Source organism: Rhodnius prolixus, unplaced genomic scaffold (genome assembly GCF_049639745.1).
Source record: "Rhodnius prolixus isolate KJV_2025 unplaced genomic scaffold, Rpr scaffold_11, whole genome shotgun sequence".
In the NCBI taxonomy this organism is placed as follows: Eukaryota; Metazoa; Arthropoda; class Insecta; order Hemiptera; family Reduviidae; genus Rhodnius; species Rhodnius prolixus.
In genome coordinates this window covers 2,067,252-2,093,595 of record NW_027411625.1, presented here as the reverse complement: position 1 = coordinate 2,093,595, position 26,344 = coordinate 2,067,252, and the positions used below count along the sequence as shown (strand labels likewise).

General features: G+C 32.9%; 1 protein-coding gene across 3 annotated transcripts; it reads left to right on the top strand.

Annotated features, from left to right (window-relative positions):
• Positions 1-42: 42 nt before the first annotated feature.
• On the top strand, positions 43-24,367 carry LOC141459253 (ran-binding protein 9-like). 3 transcript variants are annotated; one of them, XM_074138092.1, is made up of 13 exons: positions 43-287; positions 3,316-3,480; positions 4,196-4,386; positions 4,497-4,681; positions 5,697-5,809; positions 6,301-6,514; positions 8,394-8,509; positions 8,614-8,759; positions 9,736-9,847; positions 10,987-11,122; positions 12,879-22,264; positions 22,347-22,469; positions 23,948-24,367. In XM_074138092.1, the coding sequence occupies exons 1-10, from the start codon at positions 101-103 to the stop codon at positions 11,118-11,120; spliced, it is 1,563 nt and encodes a 520-aa protein (XP_073994193.1). In that variant the 5' UTR covers positions 43-100; the 3' UTR covers positions 11,121-11,122; positions 12,879-22,264; positions 22,347-22,469; positions 23,948-24,367. The 3 variants fall into 3 exon arrangements, with proteins under 3 accessions (XP_073994193.1, XP_073994194.1, XP_073994195.1); XM_074138094.1 differs by having other exon boundaries at positions 44-281; XM_074138093.1 differs by lacking the exons at positions 12,879-22,264; positions 22,347-22,469; positions 23,948-24,367 and having other exon boundaries at positions 10,987-11,128.
• The last annotated feature ends 1,977 nt before the right edge of the window (positions 24,368-26,344 follow it).

Below are 26,344 nucleotides of genomic sequence, written 5' to 3'. Positions count from 1 at the left end.
AACAAGGATCTAATGACGTAGTGAGGATAACAAACCTGTCACTTGTCAACCAGAGTTGAACAGTCTGTTCTGTCTGGCAGTCAGGTTGTCAGGTGTTGAAATGGCGTCGACCCTTGATACAGTTGAAGAAATGGAAGAGAGCAATGGTATAAGTGATCGTTTAAAGTTATTATATCCGATGGTAAATGAAGATGAGTCGCCCTTACCAAGATCATGGAGTCCAAAGGATAAGTTCAATTACATAGGGCTAAGCAACGGTAACCTAAGAGTCCACTACAAAGGTAAAGGTAACTTTAAATTTTGCACCATGTTCAAAAAACATAAACTTAATGTATATTTTTCTTCTTATCAGAATTAAGGAAAAATATTATTCTGGATGTTTGTAAAATTGTCTAGCCCTAAATTATGAAATTGCTCTTTTTTCGACTGTTACAAGAGAAAGTATTTGAACGATCATTTATTTCACTACTTTTTATTTTACTGTTGTACTCCTTAATAGAAACATGTTAAAAAGTTTTGACGTTAGAAATGAGTTAAGTAATGGTTTGCAGATAATGGTGCTAAAGTAAAAGACAAGATTTTATGGGACTAGATAACGAAACAATTTATTTTAAAATAAACAGTATTGAAAGTCAAAAATTGGTTCAATATTTAAAAAAAAATTCTCTTTTAGTGGTTATTACAAATTTTTAATTTGGTATTATTGATCATGATTTTTACTCAATTTTGGACCCAAATGTCTAATTACATAATTAAGGATGTGCTATTGGGTCCAGGTCTGCTTATCCAGAACAGCCCAATTTACCAGTTGTAGATGATGTGACAAAAGGTTTTAATGTTGCATGCAAATGACGTTTTGACACCTTTTGATATAAATTGTATTGACAGATCAAGTACTATGAATATTTTACTTCTTACATAATTAAAAAATTATTTACTCTTATTTAGATAACAGAAAATTCTGCATTTATTTTAATTCCTCGTTAACCAAACTTTGGGATATATCTGCTGGAGTTCCCCGCGGATCAGTATTTGGACCAATTCTTTTAACTATTTTCTAACTCGTTGATATGCCTCAAGATGACCTTGTTCGCAAAGGACATCGAGTGCACTTGCTCTCGGAGATCAGACCATCACAATTAACAATAGCAATAGCAGCCATAGAGATGTTTTGAACTAGTGGAAAATTAGAAATAATCTAACAAAACTGGAGATGTACTCTTCTTGAAGTGCAATACATTGTATTGCCACACCATTCTGGGTAGTGGAGCGTGCCACAGACTACCTCTTTTACCTCAGATTTATTCTTGGCAGGAAGCTAACCTTTATTTTGCATTAAAGTACTTAGTCAAAGATAAAGCAGCTATTAGTACGCCATTGCTATTTCCAAATTCCAGACTTTTCCAAGGAAATTGATGCCCCTGTTAAAGGAAATGTGACCATGCTACTGTCTGCTGGTTAGTGATCTCATCTCCCCCTTCAACTCTTCTCTTCTGTCAAATCTCTATATTAATAAACAAAACGTGGAACACCATATTAGGAAGTTCGCTTTATATTTTTTAGTGGTGTAAATTAAGTTACAGTCAGAGTGTAAACAAATAGGAAGCCCTGCTATAGTCACTGAATTGGAGAAATGGGAGAAACAGGCTTCTTAACTCAAAGGGAAATTATAAATGCTAACAATTTTTCTAATTTCTCTAATAAGTAGTAAAAGATTCTTATATCTGTTACATTTTAATTACAATTTTAACATTATGAAAGAGGTGATAGTTTTTACTGACGCAAATATTCTACTTACTGTTATTGTTTAAACTGTCCGATAGGACAGTTGAATAAGGGTATAAAAAAGGTCTCTGACTTTTTTATTAATGTTATAAATTATTCTTTTTAATGTTATGTTAACGGTGAGATCTTTGGGTCATAAGGAAGGTATCTTCTTCTATTTATGTATGTAAGATGAAGTCTCCGTAAGATTTATAGCTTTTGATTAGTTCTTATAATTTAACTACTTTCTTTGAGCATTCCTAATATAATATATTATATAATTTCTGTTGTCAGAACATTTTCAGAAGCTCCTGAAAAAGTACAAAATGTTAATCAAAAACGTAAAGCCAAAATACAGGTTGTTTTAGAAATAATTTCTCTGGTCTTAAATCTTACAAAACATTGTTTATCTATCATAAAGCTTTATTTTTATGTCTTAATAATTAAAATGTTTTTACCAGTTCAGGTTAAATTTATATGTTGAATTCAATTTTGAGTGATCTAATAATTTTTGAATTAATTTTATGTACTTTACAATTTTTTTTTTCCATACATGTAGTGTGAAACAACTAACATTTTTTCGTCCTTTAATACTACAATGTTCGAACTTACAGATTTTTGATAAACTTCTAATATTTCTATTTTGTGTTAATTGACTTTTAAATATCATTTGTGGGAAAACAACAAATTATTGATGACAAAATTGGATGTTTAACCGTTGTTACTAGTTGAAATGGTTGTCTGGGGCCAAAACGTGCACTACTTTTGACAATTGTCTTTATTCGACTGCCTAAAACGGTACACCTGGTTTGCTTGATATATATTTATATATTTATAAATGGTATGAAGGAGATTTTCTGTTTTACGTGCAAGGCCCAGCCCAGCCCAGCGTTTTTTTTAAACATTTTTACTTTCTAATCAATACGAGTTGGTTAATAAATTATTACTGCATAAAAGTTATCAATAGATTATTTTTGTTCCTATTAAAAATATTCTGTTTTTTGAATAAAAATCACCTACATTTTTTGTTTGTTGATACCAAGATGTACTGTCAATTTAAAAATTTTAAATTCTTAGTGTTCAAGGAAATATAGGTTTGAGGACCCCTGAAGACGAAAGCTGTTTTTTTGTTTTTTTTCAAAATGGTCTGTGTTTCGTCAGCGTTATCAAAAATGGAAAATGGCATAGTTGAAATTTGACATTTAGTTTACATAGCACAATGAGAATGGAGTATAAGCTTTTTTTCTTCTTTTTTTATTTAACATCTGAGTTTATTGGCCTGGAGCTTTTTTTAGTGCGCTGCTGGCCTCTGAACAGTGTCCTCTCGTTACAGATAACTCTGTCAATCACCGGATAGTGAGCTGCAAGAAGCTCGTCAGAAGAAAAAATCTAAGGGCCAGCAGCTGCATTCTAACCCAGGATCTTTGGGTTGGAATCCTGACAGCTCTAACCACTGAGCCCATCCCTAATAATTGTTATTGACAACTTTATTATTTTATGAATTTTGTTTAAAGAATTAATATAATTTGTTGGTGTACATATACTTCTCAGGTCATGGTAAAACGCATAAAGATGCAGCCAGTGTCCGAGCAACACATCCAATCCCTGCATCCTGTGGGCTGTATTATTTTGAAGTGAAGATTGTGAGCAAAGGAAGAGATGGCTATATGGGTATAGGGCTGTCCGCCCAAGGTGTTAATATGAACAGATTACCAGGTAATTTAGTTTTGACTTTTCGTTTGTTTTTGAAAAGATCATCAATCCTAAAAATAATATTTATTTTCCCAGTAGACATCTACGTATATCCCCCGTTACTTTAAGATTTTCACTGCATTAAACCTAATACAGAATTCAGGACTGTTTGTAGACTAAAAAACACCTAGGATTCACACTCTATACTAATAAACAAGACAAACCGATGGTGTAAACTGTTGTTGCTATTATTAGACATTCACACTCAACTTTCATTGACTATCAAAAAAATATAAAAAATAAAAATATAAAGACTATAAAATTTCTATATAAAAATCTGGAGGTGCAAATTTGATCTGTTGGTTCTGCCAAGCATACTTGAACGATACAGTGGTAAACAGGCCACGATTTCCTGCAAAAATACTTTCACCTTCTAGGATCGTGTGGTTCATTCTCCTACCCTTTACTTGGGATACAGGAGGTGACTGCATAGGATGTCTAGAAGTATGGGCGGCACGTCGTGGATGGCTTCTCAGGACGGGAGTAGAATGAAGAAAACAATACAAAACAGTACCCTGTTTTTTAAACCGAATTAGATAACGAACTATTTAATTTTTGCAAATATACTAATTGTTAATTAGAATGTTATTAAATAAAATAAAGTAAGTGATAAAAATTAGTATTTTTTATGCTAGATTTTTCTTTTTAATGAATTGGCTTTACTTTTTTTTTAAAATAGGATGGGATAAGCATTCTTACGGATATCACGGAGACGATGGTCACTCTTTTTGTTCTTCAGGGACAGGGCTTCCCTACGGCCCAACATTTACTACGGGGGATGTTATCGGATGTGGAGTCAATCTGATTGACAACACATGTTTCTATACTAAAAATGGTCATAATCTGGGAATCGCATTTACCGATTTGCCGGTAATTTCAATTAATGTTGCTAATTTACTTCTAAAAACATTACGGTTTACTTTATCTATTGCTTTACTGATATAAGTGTATATATCTTTCTTCATTTGAATTTATTACAGAGTAATCTTTACCCAACAGTCGGCTTACAGACACCAGGAGAGGTAGTAGATGCTAATTTTGGCCAAGCACCATTTGTTTTTGACATAGAGGATATGATGAAAGAGTTAAAAGCACGTACAAAGGCTACCATAGATAATTTTCCATTTCCGGAAAATTATACAGAGCACCAACGTATATTACATAGGTTAGTGTTTTTAATTCGTAATTTTGATGAATTGTATTCTGTACTTTCTCTTCTTGTATGAGGAATTTTCAACCTGTAACTGAAAGTTTCGAAGTGACATTGCCACAAGTAGTAGATGCCAATGTAGTATTTTTTTCTTGAATCCTGAACTACACTTTATTGAGTTTACTAACCATGCTTATCAAAATTTTGTTCGCGTTGAATCTAAAAATCGTGTGCTTTACATCGCTTTAGAAAATTAATGAAATAGTGTGGGGAATCCCTGAGCTGAAAAAAAAAATAATAATAATAAGAGTGATTAGAAAAGGAAGGGATTATTTAGTGATTAGAGAAAGGATTGTTCCTAGGAGCTTTTTACAGCTTACTGTCCGACGATGGGACAGTGTTCTTCGGAACGAGAGAACACTTTTTGGAGGCCGGTAGTGCATTGAAAAAAGCTCCAGGCGCCTATAAAAAAAGGAGTGATTATATCTGGAAGAGTAAGCTCCGTCTACGCCTTCTTCTTAGTTTAGATTCTGTCGACAGCTGTAAAAGCAGATCCTTGCTTTGAACCAGAAAACTTTCTGAATTTGGTGCATTCAACATGCAGCTGGCATTGTTTACAGAAGATGCCGAAGAATCCCAAATCATCTTACGCCCAGCAAGCCGCAGATTTTTGATTCGTCAGATGAATTACTTCCAAAGAGGATGATAAAAAAAATAATAATTCGAGAGTAGTGGAACTGTGAAGAGTTAATTTAATTTGAACTAGCTCCTTAAAGTCTATGTATATCTGAACTCACTCACTCACACTCTCTCCCTCTCAGAGGCGTTACGCTTTCATCAAAAGTATCGTTTCATTACTGTGGACCTACGCCAACTTATTATATTAAAAATTCGAAGTTTAAAGAAGATTGAGAAATTGGAATCTCGATTATTGAAGTGAGGGAAATGTGTGAGAGCTCCCACGCAAGTGTTTTTTCATTATAATTTGGTTAATTCTCTGAATTTAGTAATTTAAATAATTTCTGTCCAGATTGGTTTCATCATATTTAGTTCATCATGGATATTGTGCCACTGCTGAAGCGTTTGCCGCTGGCACAGGAATGGAATTTACCGAAGGCATAACTTCAATTAAAAATCGACAGAGTAAGTTAAATATACTGATATGAATCCCGTTGCCACCTTATAAGTTTTTGGTAGAAGTCGAGGTTTTTATTTTTTTTTCTTTTACTGAATTTTCATGTAGTATGTTAAGAGTGTGTACGTAATAAGTTTTCAGGCGCCACGGTAGCCGAGCGGTTAGAGGCGAGACCAGTAAAGCTAATATGTATTGTGGTACTGGGTTCGATTCCCGGTCTTAGGCCTTGGATTTTATTTAATGGTTAATAAAAGAAATTTACAGTAAAGTATGTTTGCTAGTCGCCTCCGTCCACGATACCTAATTGGCAGATGGACGTTAGGCCCCGCCTGAAAAAATAGGCGATTTACTGTTTACTTTACTTTTAATAAGTTTTCAAGTGCTTTCTTGTAAGGTTGGAGTAGAACTCTCCTTAAGTGCCAAGGCCTGATGAAATTACTTTTGGAACTGATATTTCAAGTAAAAATTTAATTTTATTCATATGGTCAACTTTTTACAGAAATTTTAAAACTTGTATTGGCTGGAAGAATGGGAGAAGCTATCGAGCTCACGTCTCATCTTTATCCTGGACTTCTCGAAGAGAGGCCAAATCTTCATTTTATGCTTAAATGCCGTCAATTTATAGAAATGGTTAATGGAAATGACACAGCGGACTATCAGTCAAATAGACACATTGGTCATACTTCTGTTATTCAGTCCACAAAACCATTCAGGTTTGCGCTTTTCTTTTTACATTTTATCTTGATAGATTTGACTGTCCTGTTAAAAATCATTTTCATTTCAAGCTGTGTAATGTGGGTTGCTCCACAAAATTTATTTGTTGCAAGGGCTATTTAAAAAAGCAATCATATGTGTGATTTAGTAATTGGTCTAAGTAATAGTTTTCCAACTCAGATTTGTTTATTATCGTTGCTGCTGCTTTCCTTGTTTGTAAATATTGTATATGATGCAATAGAAAAAGATGGAGTAGTGACAGTAAATTTGTGCTTTAGCTGATGATGTGATGTAGTTGTATTGATCGCACACCAATTTAAAATACAGGTTATGATTAATCATTTGGCTGAATACTGTCAATGTGGATAAATAAAAGATAATCATATTTTGGAAGGGGGAATACCAGAAATGAACTAGCCCTTAACGGGCAACTCATTAGATATTGCAATCATTAAAAGATTTTTAAATTTCATTTAACGCCATACTGTTAGTCAACCAGTCATTTTAGCGAGAAGGTATCGAAAGTAACTTTGGCATGAAAAATTTATTAAAAAATTTCCAAGTACTAATCTTAAGCAAGTTGTACATTTTAATGTATCCTGAGCTGTTGCTTGTTTTGCTACAATAGGCTTGTGGCTTACAAAGATTTGAATAATTAGAAAAATTATACTCTTATTTTATTAAATAATTCTAACTGCAAGTTGTCAGGAAGTGATTAATAAGAACTCTCATTGGTTCAAGTACCAAATAAAAATGCCTGTGCAATGTGTTTCACTCCAGATTAGAGGTATTAAAGAAAGACTTTTAGAGTCGGATTATTAAACAATTAAATTTAATAGCGAAAATAATGTAGCTTCTGCAGCTCTGGCCAAACAAACAGTATTATACATTTTTAAGGTAAGTTTCCCTTTCTCGCTGTAACGAAGTAGATACTTTTTTTTTTAAACCCTCCAAATAGGTGATAATGAATTGAAAACATTACCAATGTCAGCGCTAATAAAGTAAAAAATAACAGTCTATGTAAAAGGGGAGGGATTAGCTATGTGGTTAGCGTACTCGATTCCCACGCGGAGGTCCCGGGTTCGAATCCAGCTGTTAACCCTTAGATTTTCTCTTCCTAGGAGCTTCTTACAGCTCACTGTCCGGTGATGGACAGTGTTGTCTGTAACGAGAGAACACTGTCCGGAGGCCGGCAGTGCACTGAAAAAAGCTCCGAGCGCTAATAACCTCAGCTGTTGATGCGCTTAAAAAAAAAAAAGTATGAAGAGCTTGCGTCTCAGTCACCACAGCTCTCCACCTATCTCAATCCCTTATCAACGTTTTCCATCTCTGCAAACAATGGGCTTCCAAATAGTCCTCTGCTTATCCTTTAATAATTGAGTCGGGCCTGTTCCTCATCTTTTTTTGCGGCTATGGTGTCCATATAAAGTTTTACTGTATTTCTCGTCTCCCCCATTCGATACAAATGTCCCGGCCATCGTAATCTGGCAGACTTTTGTAGTGGCTACTACATATGACTCACTGAAAGGTCCTACAACTTTTCCGTTCGTCTTGACTTTATAGCTAACTCGCTTCCTTGCAGGTCCTAAAATCCCATTTATTTCTTTCCTTTCCCACCTGCGAACTTTCTTTCGTCCGCTTTGATTAATAGTTTCTTTCCGAATCACAAATTACGATTTGGCCAGTAAAATCTTATGTTTAATGCTCTAGATAAACATGTACATACATGGGCTACAGTGCCCAGAAAAATCTTTTACCTTCTGCAATTCTTTCATCTCCATCCTCACAACACTGTTATTAGAGGATGAAATTGCCTTAAGTACCTGAATGCTTTGACAATTTTTATTTCAATGAAATTAATAATTATTGAATTTTTAGTGAAATGAATGGAATGACAAAAGCATCTTCCAAAGATGAGGCCATGGAGACAGAAGAAAAAAATGGTTACTCTAATGGAATGCCTAATGGGTTCATTGACGAATCTGTCAATACAGGTACGTTTGATTGTAAATGGAATGGTGTTTTAAGAAACTTCGAGGTCTCTCCCTCGATAAATATTTTATTTAAAAGTAAATTACTAATAGCTAATCTCTTTTAGGACAGTATTCTGGAAACAAAAAGTTATGTGGTGGGAACAGACCAGCAGTAGAGAGAATGCTAGAATTCGGTCGGGAACTTTACAATTACAGTCAACAACTGTTCCATGAATATGGAAATAACGAAACAAATAAAAAGATGCTGCAGGTACAGTTTTTAACAAAAAGAAATTTCTGATGTAACCAATCACACGTCTTTCACTTCCTTTAATTATCAAGATTCTGACTTTAACTTTTTCTTTAAACTTTGACTTTTTACTAAACGCTGGTTGGCTTATATATTGGTTTCAAGTGAAGAATTTTAAACAGAAGTGATGTGTGATATCTGAATGTTGGTGCTTACAAAAAATCGTTCGAAAGATTCTCACTTTTAGTCAAACAACTTCCTTCAAACTCAGCGTTTTAGCTACATTTCTAACCCTCATTAAAATTGTATTAGCTGGTAAAACTGTACATTTTAAAAATTCTAAAGCAGTCCTCTTTCTTAGCCCTTTGATAATAATTTCTGTGACTGCGCCAAATAAGAAAAAACTTGTAGAATTGATTTTCAATTAATCGCGGAAAACTTTTTAAAATCGCCCTTTCGAACTAACTGAAGTTTAACAGCTCACTGAATCTGGTAATATTAAGCCTTAACTTTTAGATGCAGTATGCTTTTACACTACCATCCGTCCCGTTTAGAAATAACGTTTGTGAAAAAATATTTGAAATATGCTAATAGATCTCCATTATATGGCGTATAGAATTTATTTCATTATGCATGACACATTTAAGATATTTTATTTTATATGTTTTTTAAAAGGGGCGGAGAGGAAGGTTACCTGAAACACCAGGAAAACATTACAGGGTCACTGGCCCGTTTATTAGTTTTAGGCGAAATTCAAATTAAACATTTAAAATAAAAAAGAAGGGCCTTCTGGCCGATAAGTTAAACTGACTAATCGCAGTTAGGGAAAGGGAAGCCAACTAACAGCAGCAGTTCCTCAGAGCTTGTCTTATGCTTCTCAGGCCTGGACCGACTCCTATGTCGAGGCTCCGCTTCGAGCTCGCACCTCTCTAACTCACTCCTTTCTCAGAGACCACTTCTTTTAAAATTTAATTATTTTTTTTCATTTTGATGATAGGATGCATTCAGTTTATTGGCGTATTCAAATCCATGGAGCAGCCCTGTAGGGTGGCAGTTGGATCCAGTACAACGTGAAACGGTTTGTGCCCAGTTGAATTCTGCAATACTAGGTAATTTATAAACATAACAAATTTAGAAATTTTACATTTGTAATCTTAATATAATTACTTGATCTGAAAGAATTGATAATTTTTGGAAGATAATTGTCGATACATACAAACAGCTTATTTACAGAAAAACAAAGCAAGAAGAAAGTGTTGGTGAATACTTAATGATCATCTTGGAGTAGGTTGATAAGTATTCATCGATTTTTAAACGATTGTGTAATACGTTAATGATGGAGTCAAAGCAAGGCAGTGTTGCAGACTTCAACATTTGCTCAGTTTAAAGAAAAGATCGAAATTTATGGAAATATTAAAGGAAAATGTAGGAAATGAAAGAAGTGATCCTCTAAATACGGCAGCTTCAAGGAAGTAAGTAAAAGAAAGAGGCTAGGCTTACTTTGAAGAAAAAGGAACAATAAGACAAGAAATTTAAGCACTGTAACAATAGTGTGCATTATTCTAGACAATGTCACGAAAGAAGCTATGAACCAAAAGGCTTCATGGGCATTTGTTACAATACCCATATCAAACTAGAGTCCGCATAATCTGGGTAGACTAAGTTTTATTGTACTTGAAGTGAAAAGGTTTTAGGAAGAGACATTTGTATATTATTTTCTAGAGAGAGCTCAAGAGAGGAGGTATTTTTAGAAAGACACAAAGAGAGAATGGTACGTAAACAGTAAAAGTACGTTCTAGTATTAAAAACAACTCCTACTTTGGTTTCACACTAGTATCAAGATAGATTTGAAGCATTTTGGTACACAAAGTTTGCCGAAAATCAGTTAACTGGAAAGGCGATTTAACGAATTCAATTGCTAGATTTTTTTAATTTCGTTAGGACATCTCCTCTGCTTTTATCTAAACTTTTTGGATCTAAGTGTGCCAATAAAAATATACTTATCAGTATCATTTACATATATTTATAAGAAGTTACATAAATTGTATATGTGAAGCTTGAGGGAGGGTCTTTATCCTTGTATTGTATGTATTAAATTCAATGTTTTGGTTGAACACCTGGTTGGCTCCCAGTGTTGCTCGAAAGTGATTGAACAGCATACTGGATATCAGAGATTTGACCTCTTTTTGGGTGAAATGAGAAATATGTATTTACGTTTAACACTGTAATATATCTTCATCTGTTACAGAATCTAGTAATCTTGCCCGGAAGCCGCCCTTAGAAGTGGCCGTAGCTCATGCTAAGGAGCTAGTCCAGTTGATGTCAAGGTCTGGATTAGGTTCTTCCGCATTTGCCAACGTAGATGATATAATCCTCAACTAAAGGTATTTAATTGGTTTTTTTAACTTTTCTCAAACCTCATATGAAAGTGTACGTTTTTGTGCACAAATTTAGTTTTCACTGGATTTTTTTAGGAAACCACTGAACATAAAAGATTTTATCTGGATAGTTTGACTGGGATCAAATAAATTTATTGAGCCTCCCTGTTGGGCCTGAGAAGACTCCTCACACCCTTGAACCAAGTGATGAAACAACTCTCCCAGGCTCTTTAGTGAAGTTTAGAGTAGTCGTCGGCACTTAAGATAACAATCCCGCGACTTTATTAGGTTATTAATAAAGTAACTGTAACATTTTTCGTGAAAATTCATTACGGGGTTGTGGGGGAGAGATGAAGTTAGAATTTCCCATGAACACGATTTCAGAGTTTACTGCCCTGTTCTAACTTCTTCGTAATATTAATATGATCTAAATTTCAAAATATATGACCAGGAACACCTACTCGTAATCCTTTATAATTTTTTGAAATGTTAAATGAAGACGGTACTTGGTAATACATCATTATAAGATTCTTTTCTGTTGGCAGTGGTTTCGAACGTAACTAATGCGGTAGTTAGTGCTATTTATGATTACTCCAACAAACAGAATCAGCTTTATAGGGATTCCTAGCTTCTTCATCCCAATAAACAACATCATCCCCGTAATCGATTTCTATCTCCTTTTCTGATTCTGATCATAAAATATTAGACCAGTGGGCTACTTAGGGCTACTTATGTAAGCGATAAATTTACCTATACAGTGATCTGTATTTTGGGATCATTATTCATTAATTTGTATCGGATTTTTCTCCGTAGCAAAATGAGAACATTAATAAAATTCCTCTTTTTAGAATCAATTTTCTTTTCTTTTTTTTTTTTTTGTAAAATAATTTTATTTTTAAATTACAATACAATGAAATTGCGTATTTACTGAATTTTTTATTTGATTTTTCCGCGATCTCTATAAAATCCTGATTTTTATTTTCTCTCGCATTACTATGAGAGGAAACACGCGCTTGTGTGTGTGTGTGTGTGTGTGTGTGTGTGTGTGTGTGTGTATGTATGTGTTTGGTAGGAGCACTTCTTTTTTGAGAGGGAAATGGTTAGGCTCTAAAGCAGTGGGTCACCTAATGACCAACTGTGAAAATTTTAGTGATCCAGAAAACAATTCTTAATCATGACGATCTGTAGGTATTCTTGCCAACGAATTAAAGTGTGCTTGTTTCGAGATGTTGCAAAATGTGATGAAATTCTATTATGGTATTATGCAGCGAGAACATGTACTTTTCTGCCAACATTTTATGATTTATTTCAAGTTAAGTTATAAATAAGGATTTGATGCTAATAAATGTGTAATAATCTATTTAAGATATATTTTTCTAAAAATATTTGTTTTTAGATAGTTTCTGGGGTGAGGCTTTCCTGTAAGTTTTCCTGTACATTTCAGTGTAATGTGCGGTTTTCCAAATTGTATGTTAGTAATAATTCAATATGACTCAAATGTTCGAAATTTGTGAGTTAGAAAAGATAGTAGTAAAGTTAACTAGTGTGAGTTAGTATACCAGTTTTTATTTTTGAATTTTATGTGTATTTGATAGTGCATATTTTTTACATATATGCTGTCATTATTTTTTAAAAAACATTTCGGGAAAAGTTAATTTTGACTGATTTAAGGGGGCAAAGAGTATTTTTGTATATTTGAGTATTTTTACTTGAGTGCTATTTTAGAAAAATTTCTGTGATATTTATAACTTTTTTGTTTTAGATACTTGAAAAAAAGTGCCTGAAAAGCACCTGTACCTGACATTGAAGATGTTGTGAGCGACGGATAATTCTGTGATCAAACAGAAATTGATTGACCAAATCCGCCATGAACTATGAAAAAATTGCCTTGAAAGGTTTTACTATTATTTTAATTAATTTATTTTTTTTTTATTAAATATTTTTCAAGTTTGGTTCAACTTTCAGCGTTGTGTTCCGTTACCTTAATTCTTAAGATCAACCTCTGTTACAGTACTGGTGTTTGTTAATTATAAAAAAACTTTGGTAAAGTGGCCTACCTGATAATTTAGATTTCATTATGTTTTTTGAAAATTTAGTCTTTAAACACAATTTTGGTAGCCCTTTTTTTTATGATTTATTTTTTGTATTTTTGTATTTTGATTCATTATTTTTATAAAACTTTAAAAGGAATGAAGAAGAAAAAAAAAAAACAGAAATACAAGATCAATTTTATCTGTAATATGTCTACATCACCCTATAAAGAATTTTCAGTTAATTTTTTTTTGTTGTTATTTGAGAGTATATAGTGAATTTGTAAGATTATTTCCTTTTATTTAGCTCTTAAAAAATCTATTCATACATATCAGAAGAGCAATTGTTTTCCTGTGAAATAATTATTTTCTGTGAAAAAATTTTGTTATGAATCAGAATGGTGCTATTGATATTGTTGTTATACCTTGATATTATTATTTTCGAAAAATTTGCTGCCAATTGGTAAAATAATAATAATAAAAAATTGAAAAACAACAAGGTTGCCCGTATTGCCATTTCCTGCTGATCACTTAAATTTGTGCTCCTTGCCTATCAGCGCAGCAGTGTGCACAGAATTGCTTGCTTTCGATCTTCTGGTTGTCTACCCGGGAGCTTCTCGTCAATTCTTCAAGCTAGGCCTTCCATAGAACTCGTTCTTTTATGTTCAACTGGTTTGAGGTTTGCTTGGCGTAGGGAATCTGTGAGTCAAGTTCTTTTGATTGTACAATTTCAAGAAAGGGAAGAAGTCATAAGGCGCAATGTGATATTGGCCACGTAATAATGAGTTGTAACAAACCATAACTATATTTACATGGTGTACACTTTTACGTTTAGTTTTAAGTAAAATTATAAATGTGAGTGAATAAATTAGAATTATAAAATATAATAGAATTACATATAAACAGTAGGAATAAGAGAAATTGTCAAAACCACCATATCCGCTCTATTTCTTATAACGCCCGGCCCTACCTTTCGTTACAGTAACTGACTACCTTTAATTTCAAGTTAAAACGAAAATGCATTCAAAAACAAAGACGCGTTGGACTGGCCAACGTGACAGACAGCAGGAAGAAGTCCTCCCAGGCATTTCCATTTTTTCCCTATCTTTTCTGTTATAAATATCTCTAAATTCTGCGTAAAGTGTGCTCGTATTAAGTTTTTTAACATTTAAGTAAACAATATGATCGAGTGTCTGATACTCCTTAGCTAGCCTGCCCTTCATTAGCTGAAGTCCGTTGGAATTCATTATTAAATAATCCTTAAAATTTCCAGATTACGCATAAGCTGAACTTCTTTTCAAATAGCTCTGTACCAACGGAAGTCAATGCGGGTTTCCTTTAACTTCAAACCAGCTATTGAGCCATCTAAAATGGGCGAGAATTTTCCAGTAAATCCACTTCTGAGGTGTCATTCATCTTTTCACACACACACACATACATATATATATATATATTTTAATTTTAAACAGTAGGTAATCGTTATTCTCCTGGAGAGCTAGTGAGGTATAAGTTCATACTGCACAATTAACTATGGCTAGATCTGGAGCAAGAGTAAGATTAGTTGTTGGCGTTGCCTCAACATCTTCCCTAAAGGATTTTTAACGCCACATGATGGCCGCCCTGAAATTGCGTTTCTTTCTTCAGTTGTATCACCACTATTTAATCTTTTGAAACGATCGCTTAGCAATACGCTGATTTCTTTTACTTCTATTTCATTCTGAGCAAGCCTAGTTCTAGTAGCTGAACATATCAGTGTCGTAAATTTAATAATACAATGTAAGGCACTCTGTTTTTCTAAAAGACCCGAAGTTGAACAACTATTTAAAAAAATTTATAATACGTATGTATTACCCTCTACAGAGTCCAGAAATGGTTAAAATATTGTGTTTGGAAGCATCAGTCGTGTGTGAATGGGTTTTGAAGTCATCAAACAGCCAGCCTACACCTTAGCTTTTTTTTAAAAAAAGGCCAAATGATGGCTAGACCTGTTCATAAAACTGAACCCATTTTCAACTGTTAAGATACGATTAAAGAATTTTACTTAAATATTTTTATTTTGATTATACAATTCCAAAGCCTTTAAAATCGTACTGCTGAATTAAGACATTCTGAAAATGGACGTTACCCGAAACTAATAAAGTTTCTCCTTACTTTTTTAAACGATTTCTTAATAAAGTATTGAGATTATCACAGAAATCCTAACAGCTAATTCACTAAATTTTCACTCAAGTGATCTGAATATGTGTGAATAGAATTTTATAGACTATTATAATTTTAACTTGATATCAATTTTTAATTTGGAGGGTGAACGATATTATTTATTATACTGTTGAAATTAAAAGATTATAAATGCACAGATTTTTTTTTTCAATATTGTAAAATAAGTTTTTGTTTTATTGGAGGAAATTTATTAATTTCTTCCCATTAATTTTCAATGAATATTACAGCCTAATTTTTTAGTGTTTCGTAATGATCTGAGCGTTGGGCGGGTATAAGTTTACACAGTTTTTATATTGGTCAAAAAAGGAGCTGATTTTTTTTTATTATTATTATTTTTTATTTAATATATTTGTAATTCATATTTTCGCTGCCAGACCTAAAATAGAGTTACTGAAAATGGCTGGGTGTTACATCTTATTACATCTGTTTATTCACCAGAGCTTATAAATCCAAGATTCCTACCCATCACAACCAGCTTCCAGAGTCTGGCGGAGTCATTGTGCATCCTATCTTCGAAGTAGTTTGCAGAAGCTAATCAGCCCGTAAACAAGAGCAGAGGTCAAAAATTATCACAAATATAAAAGCAAAATATGTATAACCTCAATGCCCTAGAGGTTCCGTAAAATTTCTTACCTACAACGGTAAGAACCAACGGGTCCTTCTAAATATGACTCATGTTTGAATAACTTTGAATATCTTTACGACTTACGTCATGGTTATTTTTTATTACAGTCTCATCAGATTTAAACCGGTTTTTTGAAATTGAAAAAATGTATCCTCTTCCCACAGATCGCATATTCCTATCACAGCTTCATCTTTTTAACCACTTTATGGAAATGATAAGTGTAGTAACTCTTAAGTAATGAAGTGAATACTAACAGATTTTGTTTTAATTATCCAACTGTAGTATAAAAAAATTAGTATTTCTATCTAAAAGATCCTAAAGTAGAGTAAATTTTGTTTCTCGCTCATTATAGTGTAAAATGCTCATGCTGAAATTAAAAAAGTATTAATAGATTTGTGATTAAAAACAATGTGATTACAATTGGTAAAAATGGTCCACATACTCCTAGCCTCATTTTGTACGCTGGCAGTAACAGCTTCTTTGAAGAGCATCCATTCAGCGTCTGCTACTCGACCATCTCTCATCTCTGTGAGTCTGATCACCGAAAGAAAGCAGTCTGTCATAATCAATAAATAAAACTCAAAATATTTAATTAAGGAAAACAATGGGTTTTTAAAAATTGCTTCGAAAGTTTTGGTGCATAAAAAAAATTTGATTTAAAATACAAAAAACTAAGTTTCCTAAATGTTAATCAATTCATTCTTTACTTAATTATTTCTTTCTTAATTTTCCACCACCCAGCTTTCTGTAAGCATTTCAATTTGGTTACTGCACCACTACTTGAGTTTTTAGGTCAATAAACTTCTTGCATACTACTAGCATTGTTTCAAAAAAACTTAAAAAAAAAAAAATAGAAGCTTAATCCGTGCAGTTACCTCATTTTTTGAATCTTTAATGGTAATACAGTAAAGCTTTTATCTTCACGGTCATTTCTGAATAGCGGATTAAATTTAAATTTTCTATTTTCTTTCGGAAATAAATTTGAAACAGTTTTTAGTGCTAATAAAAATTAGTAATCTATTTGAAAACTATTCTAATCATGTTAACGTTAAATTTCTCTAAAATATTGATTCCATTTGTATCGCTTAAACTGACGGGGAAAGATGGTAACTGGAAGGAGCTTAGATCTCTGGCACTGAGCAGCTTTGGTTTCTCTTAATTACATAAGTTTTTGGATTTTGTGCTTAAACTGAGAAATGAGGAGGCAGAATATATGCTTTAAACAGATTTTCATTCTATTGAACCAAATTTGATGACTAGTGCGTTAACTGAATATAGTAGTTTTGCATGTTTTGTAACCTGATGCTATGTCTAATAAATGGTGTTTGTTTTTATAATGAAAAATTATGATTAGAATTGTAGATGTTGCCATAAGCCTTGGTTTCATTTTTACAAGGCGCCTCCGGGTCATTGTTTTAAGTAAATAATTTTGGAGAAGTGTTAGTAACAGCAGCTTCGTACTCTGTTGACATTATACTTTTTGATTCTCAGTAACTGAGAAGAGAAGAGATGAGTTTTGAAGAATATTGTGGTCCAATGTGGCTAACTGCCACTGGTGGTGCTCAACACCGCTTTTAAAGTGGTAAATACCTTAAAACCACTGTACCGAACCACTAGCAATGGCTTTGAAATGTCAAAGCTTGCATGGGGCCTAAGAATGTTAGATTTAACTGACTTCGTCAGTGGCAGTAACGTAAAGAAAGAAATTAAATGCACTGCCTTAAATTAAGTCAACACTCCTAATATGTATCGTGTAAAATTGAAAAATCAGTAGATAACCAACTTTCAAAGCAATAAATCATTTTTTTTTTTCTCAAAATAATAAAGTAGCTTTCGCTCTTATAGTCTAATTTCTCCCTGTGCCACTGACTTCAATTTAAATAATTAATCGCCTATTTAAAAAACGGAGCCTAATGTCAAACTACCAAATTGAGTGTTATGTTCGGGGGCGGAAGCACAACTTTTGTATTTTTTCCTAACCATCAAAAAGTAGTTACACGCGGGATTCGAAGTGGAGATCACCACTTACAAATTCACGTTTCATAATATGTACACGAACATCCGCCCCTGACTTCGAATTATATTTATTTATATATTTATATTTATTAGTTTATGAAGAGCAGAAACTGAATTATCAGGTGAATCCTCTTTCCACCTGTGTTAATGTTTTGTGGGGCATTATCGAGTGTCAATTTGGATTTTTAGTGTTATTTTACATGTTGTAAAGTTGATTATTATGATGCTCAAAATTTTGATTTCAATTATTTTTTACATGAGGCATGCTTGCTTAATCGATATAATCACTACGCTGAATATATTGTTCAAAATATGAAACAATACAAATATATAAGTCTACCTCCTTATTTTCAAAGAAGAAAAAAACAAAAACAAAATGTATTCTTATTTATTCTAAGGGCTAGGCGCAGTGTAAGACAGTTTTGAGTTGTGCAACAGTTTTTTGTTTAATAAGGCCTAACAATGGTGTTTTCAGGCAAGTTCATTAATTCTTTGTGTGAAAATTTGGAAATTAAAAATTGTCATTATTTCTTTAGCCCAGAGGATTGAAGTCTCTGGGATTCCTAAGCGCTAATCCGTAGCATTAGTAACCAGACTTAGCTACTCTTGGCTGGACCGCGCTTTGTGGGGGGGCTAGTTTAGCGTAATCATCAAGCTTCTTTCCACAGAGCTGTATCAGCTAAATGAATATATTTATCACCGATATGTGAAGGTCATTAAATAAATAAACAGACAAACAAAAAAAAATTGTTTCTAATATCAATACAATTTTTTGTTTATTTTCCACGTAATCCCCATAAAGTTATATGCACTTGTCCCAACTTCTTACGAGATTTCTTATCCTTTCAACAAAGAATTCTTGATCTCAATCTTGAAGTCAGCTTTGTCCCTTTTTATTTACCTCTTCGTTGCTGTTGAATTTGATGCCACGCAAAGCTACTTTCGTTGAACCAATTGTACCGTTTGAGGTCGAGCGTCGTCTTAAAGAAAAAGCACGCCTTTCCTTTCCTCTGCCATTCCGGACATTTCTTCATCAGCGCATGCTTGACTTTGTTATCAATCATGTCTGAGTAGTAAAGGCTGTTAAAAGTGCATCTCTCTTAGTAAAAATTTCAGAAAATCGATCCTGGGCACTCAGGGAGCGGTATTCTACGCTTTTGGCTACTTTTGTATTTTTCGACCCATGTGCTAAAACTCTTTTCGGTTCCAGCAACTACTGCGTACTGTTTTTTCATGAGAGAGAAAATTACTGACGTAAACTTTCCGAATGTAAAAATTGGATCACAGAATACTGTTCTTTATAAGTGCATTCTTCGAGCGAACACGCCATTGTTACTAAGACCTTTAAGGTTATATTTTCATAAATATTAATCGAAAAGCTGAAATAGCTTCGCCAACACTTACAAAAGTTTCATTTCCTACATTGAACAACACCTTCTGATTCTTTCTCTGTCTTCTATCTCAGGATATCCAGATCATGAGTTTCTTCTGATCTTAGAGTGCTTATTCACACAATTTCAATTGTTATCGGCTCTATTAAAGGATCGTTTTTAGTATTATCATCAAAAATGGATTTACATAGTAGTCACTCACAATTTTAAGTGCATGTATTAAAGCAAACCTAAAATTGTTGCACAACTTTATAACCCGCTACAAGGTAGAGCGCATTATTAGCCCTCATACAAGGTAGTTGCCCTTAATAGGGTCTTTGTGTGATATTTTTGTTTATTATTATTATGTTAATGACAAGAAAAAAGTACTATGAAAATCAATTATTTATTTTATTTTAAAGTTATAAAACTATTTGTAGAATAGCGAAGTTTTTTTTATTATAATTATTTTTAGTTTTTAAGTAGTTGTCTACGTTTTTTCATCTTATGCGTTTTTTGTCTGTATTAATTATAAAATTAATTAATAAAATGCTTCATAATGGATATAAGTGCAATCCCTGACGCTTGAAGTTTAAGTTTCTTGGAATACAAGAAAGAACAAATTATAATATAAATTTTTGCAGAGTATAAATATATTGAAGGTGAAATAATACTTGTTACAAATATAAATTATAAATTTTATTTAGAAGAAGTTTAATAGCCAGGACATCATTTTTTTACGAGTTCTATAAGGTCTTTTATATGTTGAAAAAAAAAAAATTATAAACTAAAAGAAGAAATTGGAAAAAAAATATTAATTTTGTTCGAACATTAAATTATTTTTGTTAAGTGTAGGTACATTGTAAATAAAATATAAATTTACAGAAAAAAAAAAATTGTTTTAACATTTGTTATAAATGATTCAATCTCTTTTTTCTTGTTCTGCCTTTTCATTCTTCACTTTGTTTATTCTGAATACATGCCTCAAAGAAAGCTGTCATTTTATGAAATAAATCAATAGTAACATCAACCACAAATCAAACACTTTTTCTTTAAAGAAGAATATCTTATTACCTTTTATGATACTTTTTTTCTTTTAATATTCAAATTATCACTTAATCTGTTTGCGTGTTTCCTGCATAGAAAGTGAAGCCATAAGAAAAAAGAAATCTGGACCAAACAAGTGGCTGTCAGAAGGAGCTATGCTTATTGCAGAGTGGTTCCATTTTTTTGTTTTTGTTTTTAGTCTGTTTGAAAAACCACCTCACAAGATGCCCGCCCTGAACCTATCCTTCTTTCTTTCCATTATTTTATTTTATTACCTATTTATCTTACTACCCTATCTTGTTACTGATCCTTATCATCGCTATTACATTTTTTAACGCTCGGTTGGACAAGGACATCTTGGATTTCACCTTAACCACGTTTAGCTTTTAGAATTTTTAATTCTGACTAAAATAAAAATAAAATACTGACTACAATTGGTAATACTGAATAAAATACAATTGAACTGAGTTCAAGAAGTACACCATGAAAAGAAATAACTGACTTTGTTTAAGATTAATATTTACGTTTGTGATTACGGTTGTATATGACTGCTAATATAAAATGTGGACGGGTTAAATACTAGAGGACTAAAAGGAATCCCTTAGAACTACGGTTTTTTTGCACCCTACACCCTACTTGCAACGATTGGTCGATCTTCACACCTTGGATAAAAGAATGCATTACCTGAGAGGGATAAACAAGAAACATTCATCAAAACTCAGATATACTTTCAATATCACCAATCCTTGAATTATAGACAAAGGAAACCACAAATTATTTTTAGAAATGGAACACATTGCAGCAATTTTAATAAATAAATAGACGTAAGAGTAACTAGAAATCTTCAGAGACATAGCGGATGCTCCAATCATACTGAGCTGATTAGCATTTCATTACCCATGATGTTAATACGAACCGGCTACTCACTTACAGTCTATATTATTACACCGGGAAAGCTGTCTCCTCCATTCCCTGCCTTCTTAAACAATGGAAGAGGTAATTTTGCAAGCTGTTTAGCGCAACTTGGATGTCCGAGAAAATGAGGGTCTCATTTTCTCAGATACAAGCTCCCGAGTCACAAGCCATTTATTAACCAGATGAATCCTTTTGGTGTCTGAATGGTCAAGCCTGTAACGCACTCAATCCTCGGTTCCAGGGTCACTTATAAAGGGTTCCCAGTCATGCTCCAAGCAGAGCCTGGTAGGATGATTGGGATACTTTTTCTCTTTCGGCAAGCAAGAAAAAATATAGAAAGAGGAAAGGTTATGGGTGTTTCCAGTTTGAACTGTATTCAATAGATTCTTTTCATATAAATTTGGGTAGGTGTTTCATTATTGTGCGTCAAATAAACCCGATCTCAATATGTTCTTTTAGAAGAGCGAGAAAAACCATTATTTTATATTTTATACTAAATGCTTGTTCCTCCTTCTGTACTGAAAAACTTGTCAATTACTATTTTACTTCATTTATGCCAAGAAATCGATAAAAAACAACTGGAAACATCGATTTTTTAATACTTTTGCTATTGTGGTAGTAAGATTAAGAAGGTTATCTATCTAGAGTGAAATCAGTCGGTTAATTTTGTAACTAATCCATTTTGTACTTAATATATTGCCACATTCATTTTGTTTTATTTCTCGTTATCACTGATTGTTTACTTTGAATTTATATAGTTAGATTATTTGGGTTAAGTAAACTGATAAAATAAAAATAAATGAATTTCAAATAAGTGGATTTGGTGTACTTCTGTGAATACATTTGTATACATATTGCAGTGTTCAGACGGTATTCTTAAAAGATATTTATCAACTTCAATTTGAAATCCTGGACTCATTTAAAAGTAAGTTATTTTATACTAATTAGTTTTGAAATTGTATTTTCTGCTACTTTGAATTTTTTTCAAATTATTGGTTTTATTTCAGAATAATTTTATTACAACAGACTGTGAAATATTCTCTGTTGAACAAGTTCTGAAATGAAGAACTCTAAAAACACTTTTGACCAAATTAGAAGTAACAAAATGGATGAAACAATTCCTGATGAAGGTAGGAATTTATTGCTTATTAAAAATTAAATCTAAGATAACACAGGCGTTAATGTTTTGGCATTTCTTCCCAGCTCACATCTTTAAAAACCGACGCACTCAGTTCTTTCAGTAAGAGTTCATCACAATAGGTAAAAAGTCAAATGTCATCACTTCTCTTAGGTTAATCGCTTTTTATTTCTGCTGAAATTTCGTCAAGACATCCCCCTGGGAAGCAGGTTCGACTTGCCATCGAGGTCTTCTAGATACTCCTGTAACGCGTTGTCCCTCTTGTCCAGTTTAGCTTTTCTTGGTAATATTAAACCCATTTAGCCAGAATTGGATTCCACATTAGTCCATATTTTTTTAAATTTTCAATTGACTTGATTGTTGTTTCTTGATTCCACACTGTATTACTCAATTCAAATAAAGCAAATGGAACAACCAATGGATACATACATACAAAAAAATGCATATGATGTATTAACACATAAATAAATAAAAAAAACTAAAACACTGTAGTTCATATAAGATTTATAAATTTATGGTCAAAATCCCACCTTATTAAAAAGTACTGAGTACAGCATCGACTTTTTGATATGACGGAGAAAATCCATGAAATGAATCGGTTCCCTTGTTTTACGGAACGAAGCATCTCGTTCACCACTAAAGACGCGATGATACATATTCCCATAGGAGATGCGAGATAGCAGCTTCTTCAGAGATCTTCGTGTCTTGGCTAGTATATTCCAGTCTACTAAACCAACCTAAACTCATACAGAACTCACATTGGACTTCTGTGAAACTTTTTGGGTTTAACGCATCCACAGGCAAACTCTAGTTTATTATCTCATTCACACAGCACAAACGCTAGCACATTAGAGAGCCACAATACATCTTAGGTCGGAGTGTATCAACAATTTGTGATGATAAAATGTGCCCATTTGCAAAACTATATTGGTGAACGGCTTTAGAGCCGCTTTTGAGCAAATCCTACCAAACAAAAAAATCATCTCAGCAAATCGGCATTTTCGATTGGCCAATTTTAATACTTTATTGTCAGGGGTTTCTTAGTAGCAATAATCGAAGTACTTTTTAAGTTATGTACATATACATACACAGCGAGCGTACCATTTGCTTTAAAAACTAATCGTCACGATCGCGAAAGATACAGTTCTTGATACTTTGTTTCGCAAATATAACTTTAGAAGTTTCTATTCTCTTTTACCGTTGATTTTATGCCTACCAGTCATTTCTAGAGATATATTAAGGTAGAATGTTACTTTCCTAGCTAAGCGTAGTTCTTCTTGTCTTCGTTCTGCTCCGAACGCCAAAATAAAAAATAAAATTTAAGCATTACTCACAATTGTCACAGTAAATTAATAGAATATAAGTTGAAATTCAGAAGTGTGAAAACTGCAATTTTGCTATCACTAGAAAAAAGATCTTGCACAACTGCATGTTTAAAAAAAAGAAGTAAAATAATGCCTATTTTTTCAGGTGGGGTTTACGTCCAACTACCAAATTAGAAGTTGCGGACGGAGGTGACTAGCAAACATGACTATGAAGTTCTCATATTTAACATTCATTAAAATCCAAGGCCTAGACCGGGAATTGAACCCAGTACCACAGTAAAGTTAAGCTGTGCGGGCCTCGCCTCTAACCTCTCGGCTATCGAAGCCAACTGCATGTTTAAAATTAATCAATGAATTCAGGAACTGCCAATAAATCGCAAATATTTTGATAAATCATTTAACTGTGCCTTGCTCTCTGTCAGGCTGGTCTCCACCAAAATTGCCTCGCAAGTTTTTAATGTTTGGTTGCTAACAACCGGAGATATTACAATTACCTAGTGCAAAAAGTAAACATTTATCGTCTTATGTTCAGATTTGTCAGCTGAATAATGGTCTTTTTAAAATTTACTGTGTTTTCAATTATTACCTTTTCCTTATATTAAAAAAATCCAGATTCCACCAATTGTGGAATTTAATTTTTTTAAAATCTGGTACGAAACCCTCACACGACTTTCACTTACAGCGATTATTATAAGTCTAAAATTGGTATATGCCATATTTATAGAGTCCGTTATGCTTTAGTTAGAACAACATAGTGTGACGCTTTTGGTCGGTAAGTTGGGATTTTAGTCTAAAACCTTTTTACTATTGTCCATGCTACTCTTCTGTAGGGTGCGACATTCTATTTTATAGTTATTAAAGGGGGCTAAATGCTTGCTAAAATCGAGTTGAATAAAATTCCCCAACCTCAGTTTTACTAAAGGATTGTTCACCTTCTCGAAAATTGCTCCTAGGAGTTAGAACCTTTGGAAATTATTAAAGACAATCGTGAAGTACTTATGCTTATTTTTTTTTAAAATGATAATTAACATTTTTAAACTTACGTCATTCCTAATTTATGAATAATGCATAAAATGAATTTTAATATTGGAAATTTCTCGTAACTATAGTAGTATTGTCGATAACTAATTGACTGTAATCACAAGAAAAATAATCTGCAATTTAACTCAAACAACGCTCAAAACACAATTTCATCGTACTCAAGGAACTCAAAAATTTATTTCGAAAGTTTGATATCATAAACTTGCAAAAAGTAGACGTTTTCATCAGCAAAGCAATCTGATACTGAAAGATGTTTACTACTTGTTTCGAACGATAGCATTTTGTTATTTGCAATATTTTTAAAATTAAAAAAGGAAATAAATAATTTTAAAAAAGTAATGACTATTTTCTCCAATGGAACAACTTTTAGGCGCATGCAGCCTACTTAACGATATTTCTTATATGAACACATAAAATAAAATCCTCACCCAAGACTGGCAATCAAACACGTTACCCCAATGCGGGTTAGCTTTGCCCCAGCTATTGCGGTGAAGGACACTTATAGGGTAGATGCTTACCTTTTGAAGTGTCCTTATAGTGATATAATTGGTCCCTACCACTTACAAACGAAAATGGTGTGGCAGAATTTTCTTCAGACACGATTTTATTATTGAAACTTTTAATATGTATTGGTATTGAATTAAAATTTATTGTTGAAAAGTTTTCAGGACCTAGTCAAAAGTCTTGAGGCAAATAATCCCTAAATAATTAAAAATAACCGGTATTTTTTGAATTTTGTGTTAGTATCAGTGTTCATTAATTCTTCTATAATTATTTATTTCTATTTTTTAGCTTTAATAGAACTTATAAGTATTGGTTCTTTTAAAGAAAGCTTTGTCTTGATATACTTAAGTACCAATAGTTCTACAGGAATAGCACAACCCATTAATAGAGAAGACTAAAATGAAAGTAAAAAAACTTTTGCAATGCATTGAACTGTAGCGTCAAGCAGTGGATAGCTGATGAAACAATCTTCAGCCGATAATAATTAAGAGTAAACCGAATTTTATCAAGTAAAACAATAATGGTTATGCATATCATTTTTTTTATACTATCCTAAATTAGTTAGATGAAAGCTAATGTTTTAAGTTACGGTTTTAACTTAAAAAAATACATATTAATTCTTATTAAAAAAAAGTATCTAATAAAAAGAGGGTAACTAATTTAAATAAATTATTAAGATACACGTCGGATGGCAGAACTGCCGTGATTTACGGGTGGCGTAGATAAGAAAAAGATATATTCTTAGTTGTTAGTTTTTAATTCAGTTTCGTACCGCTGTCCACATAGAAATGTGTCCTGCTTGAATGCTTTTATTGAAGGTGTTAATGTACACCGATAAATTGTACTTCTAATTTCTGTTCGGAACGATTCAAAGCGGCACCCATTTGTTATTCTTGTAATTTTTACTCGTACTGGTATTACTATTATTTTTATTATTTTATTATTACTGTTGCTGGCCGCATGCGGCGCGCAGGCTGACCATCTCTGCGTCAATCCT

Coding starts and splice junctions, on each gene's coding strand:
- LOC141459253 (XM_074138092.1), top strand. CDS start 101: ATGGCGTCGACCCTTGATACAGTTGAAGAAATGGAAGAGAGCAATGGT. Junction 5,810..6,300: donor TTCAATTAAAAATCGACAGA/GTAAGTTAAATA, acceptor AACTTTTTACAG/AAATTTTAAAACTTGTATTG. Junction 8,510..8,613: donor TGACGAATCTGTCAATACAG/GTACGTTTGATT, acceptor AATCTCTTTTAG/GACAGTATTCTGGAAACAAA.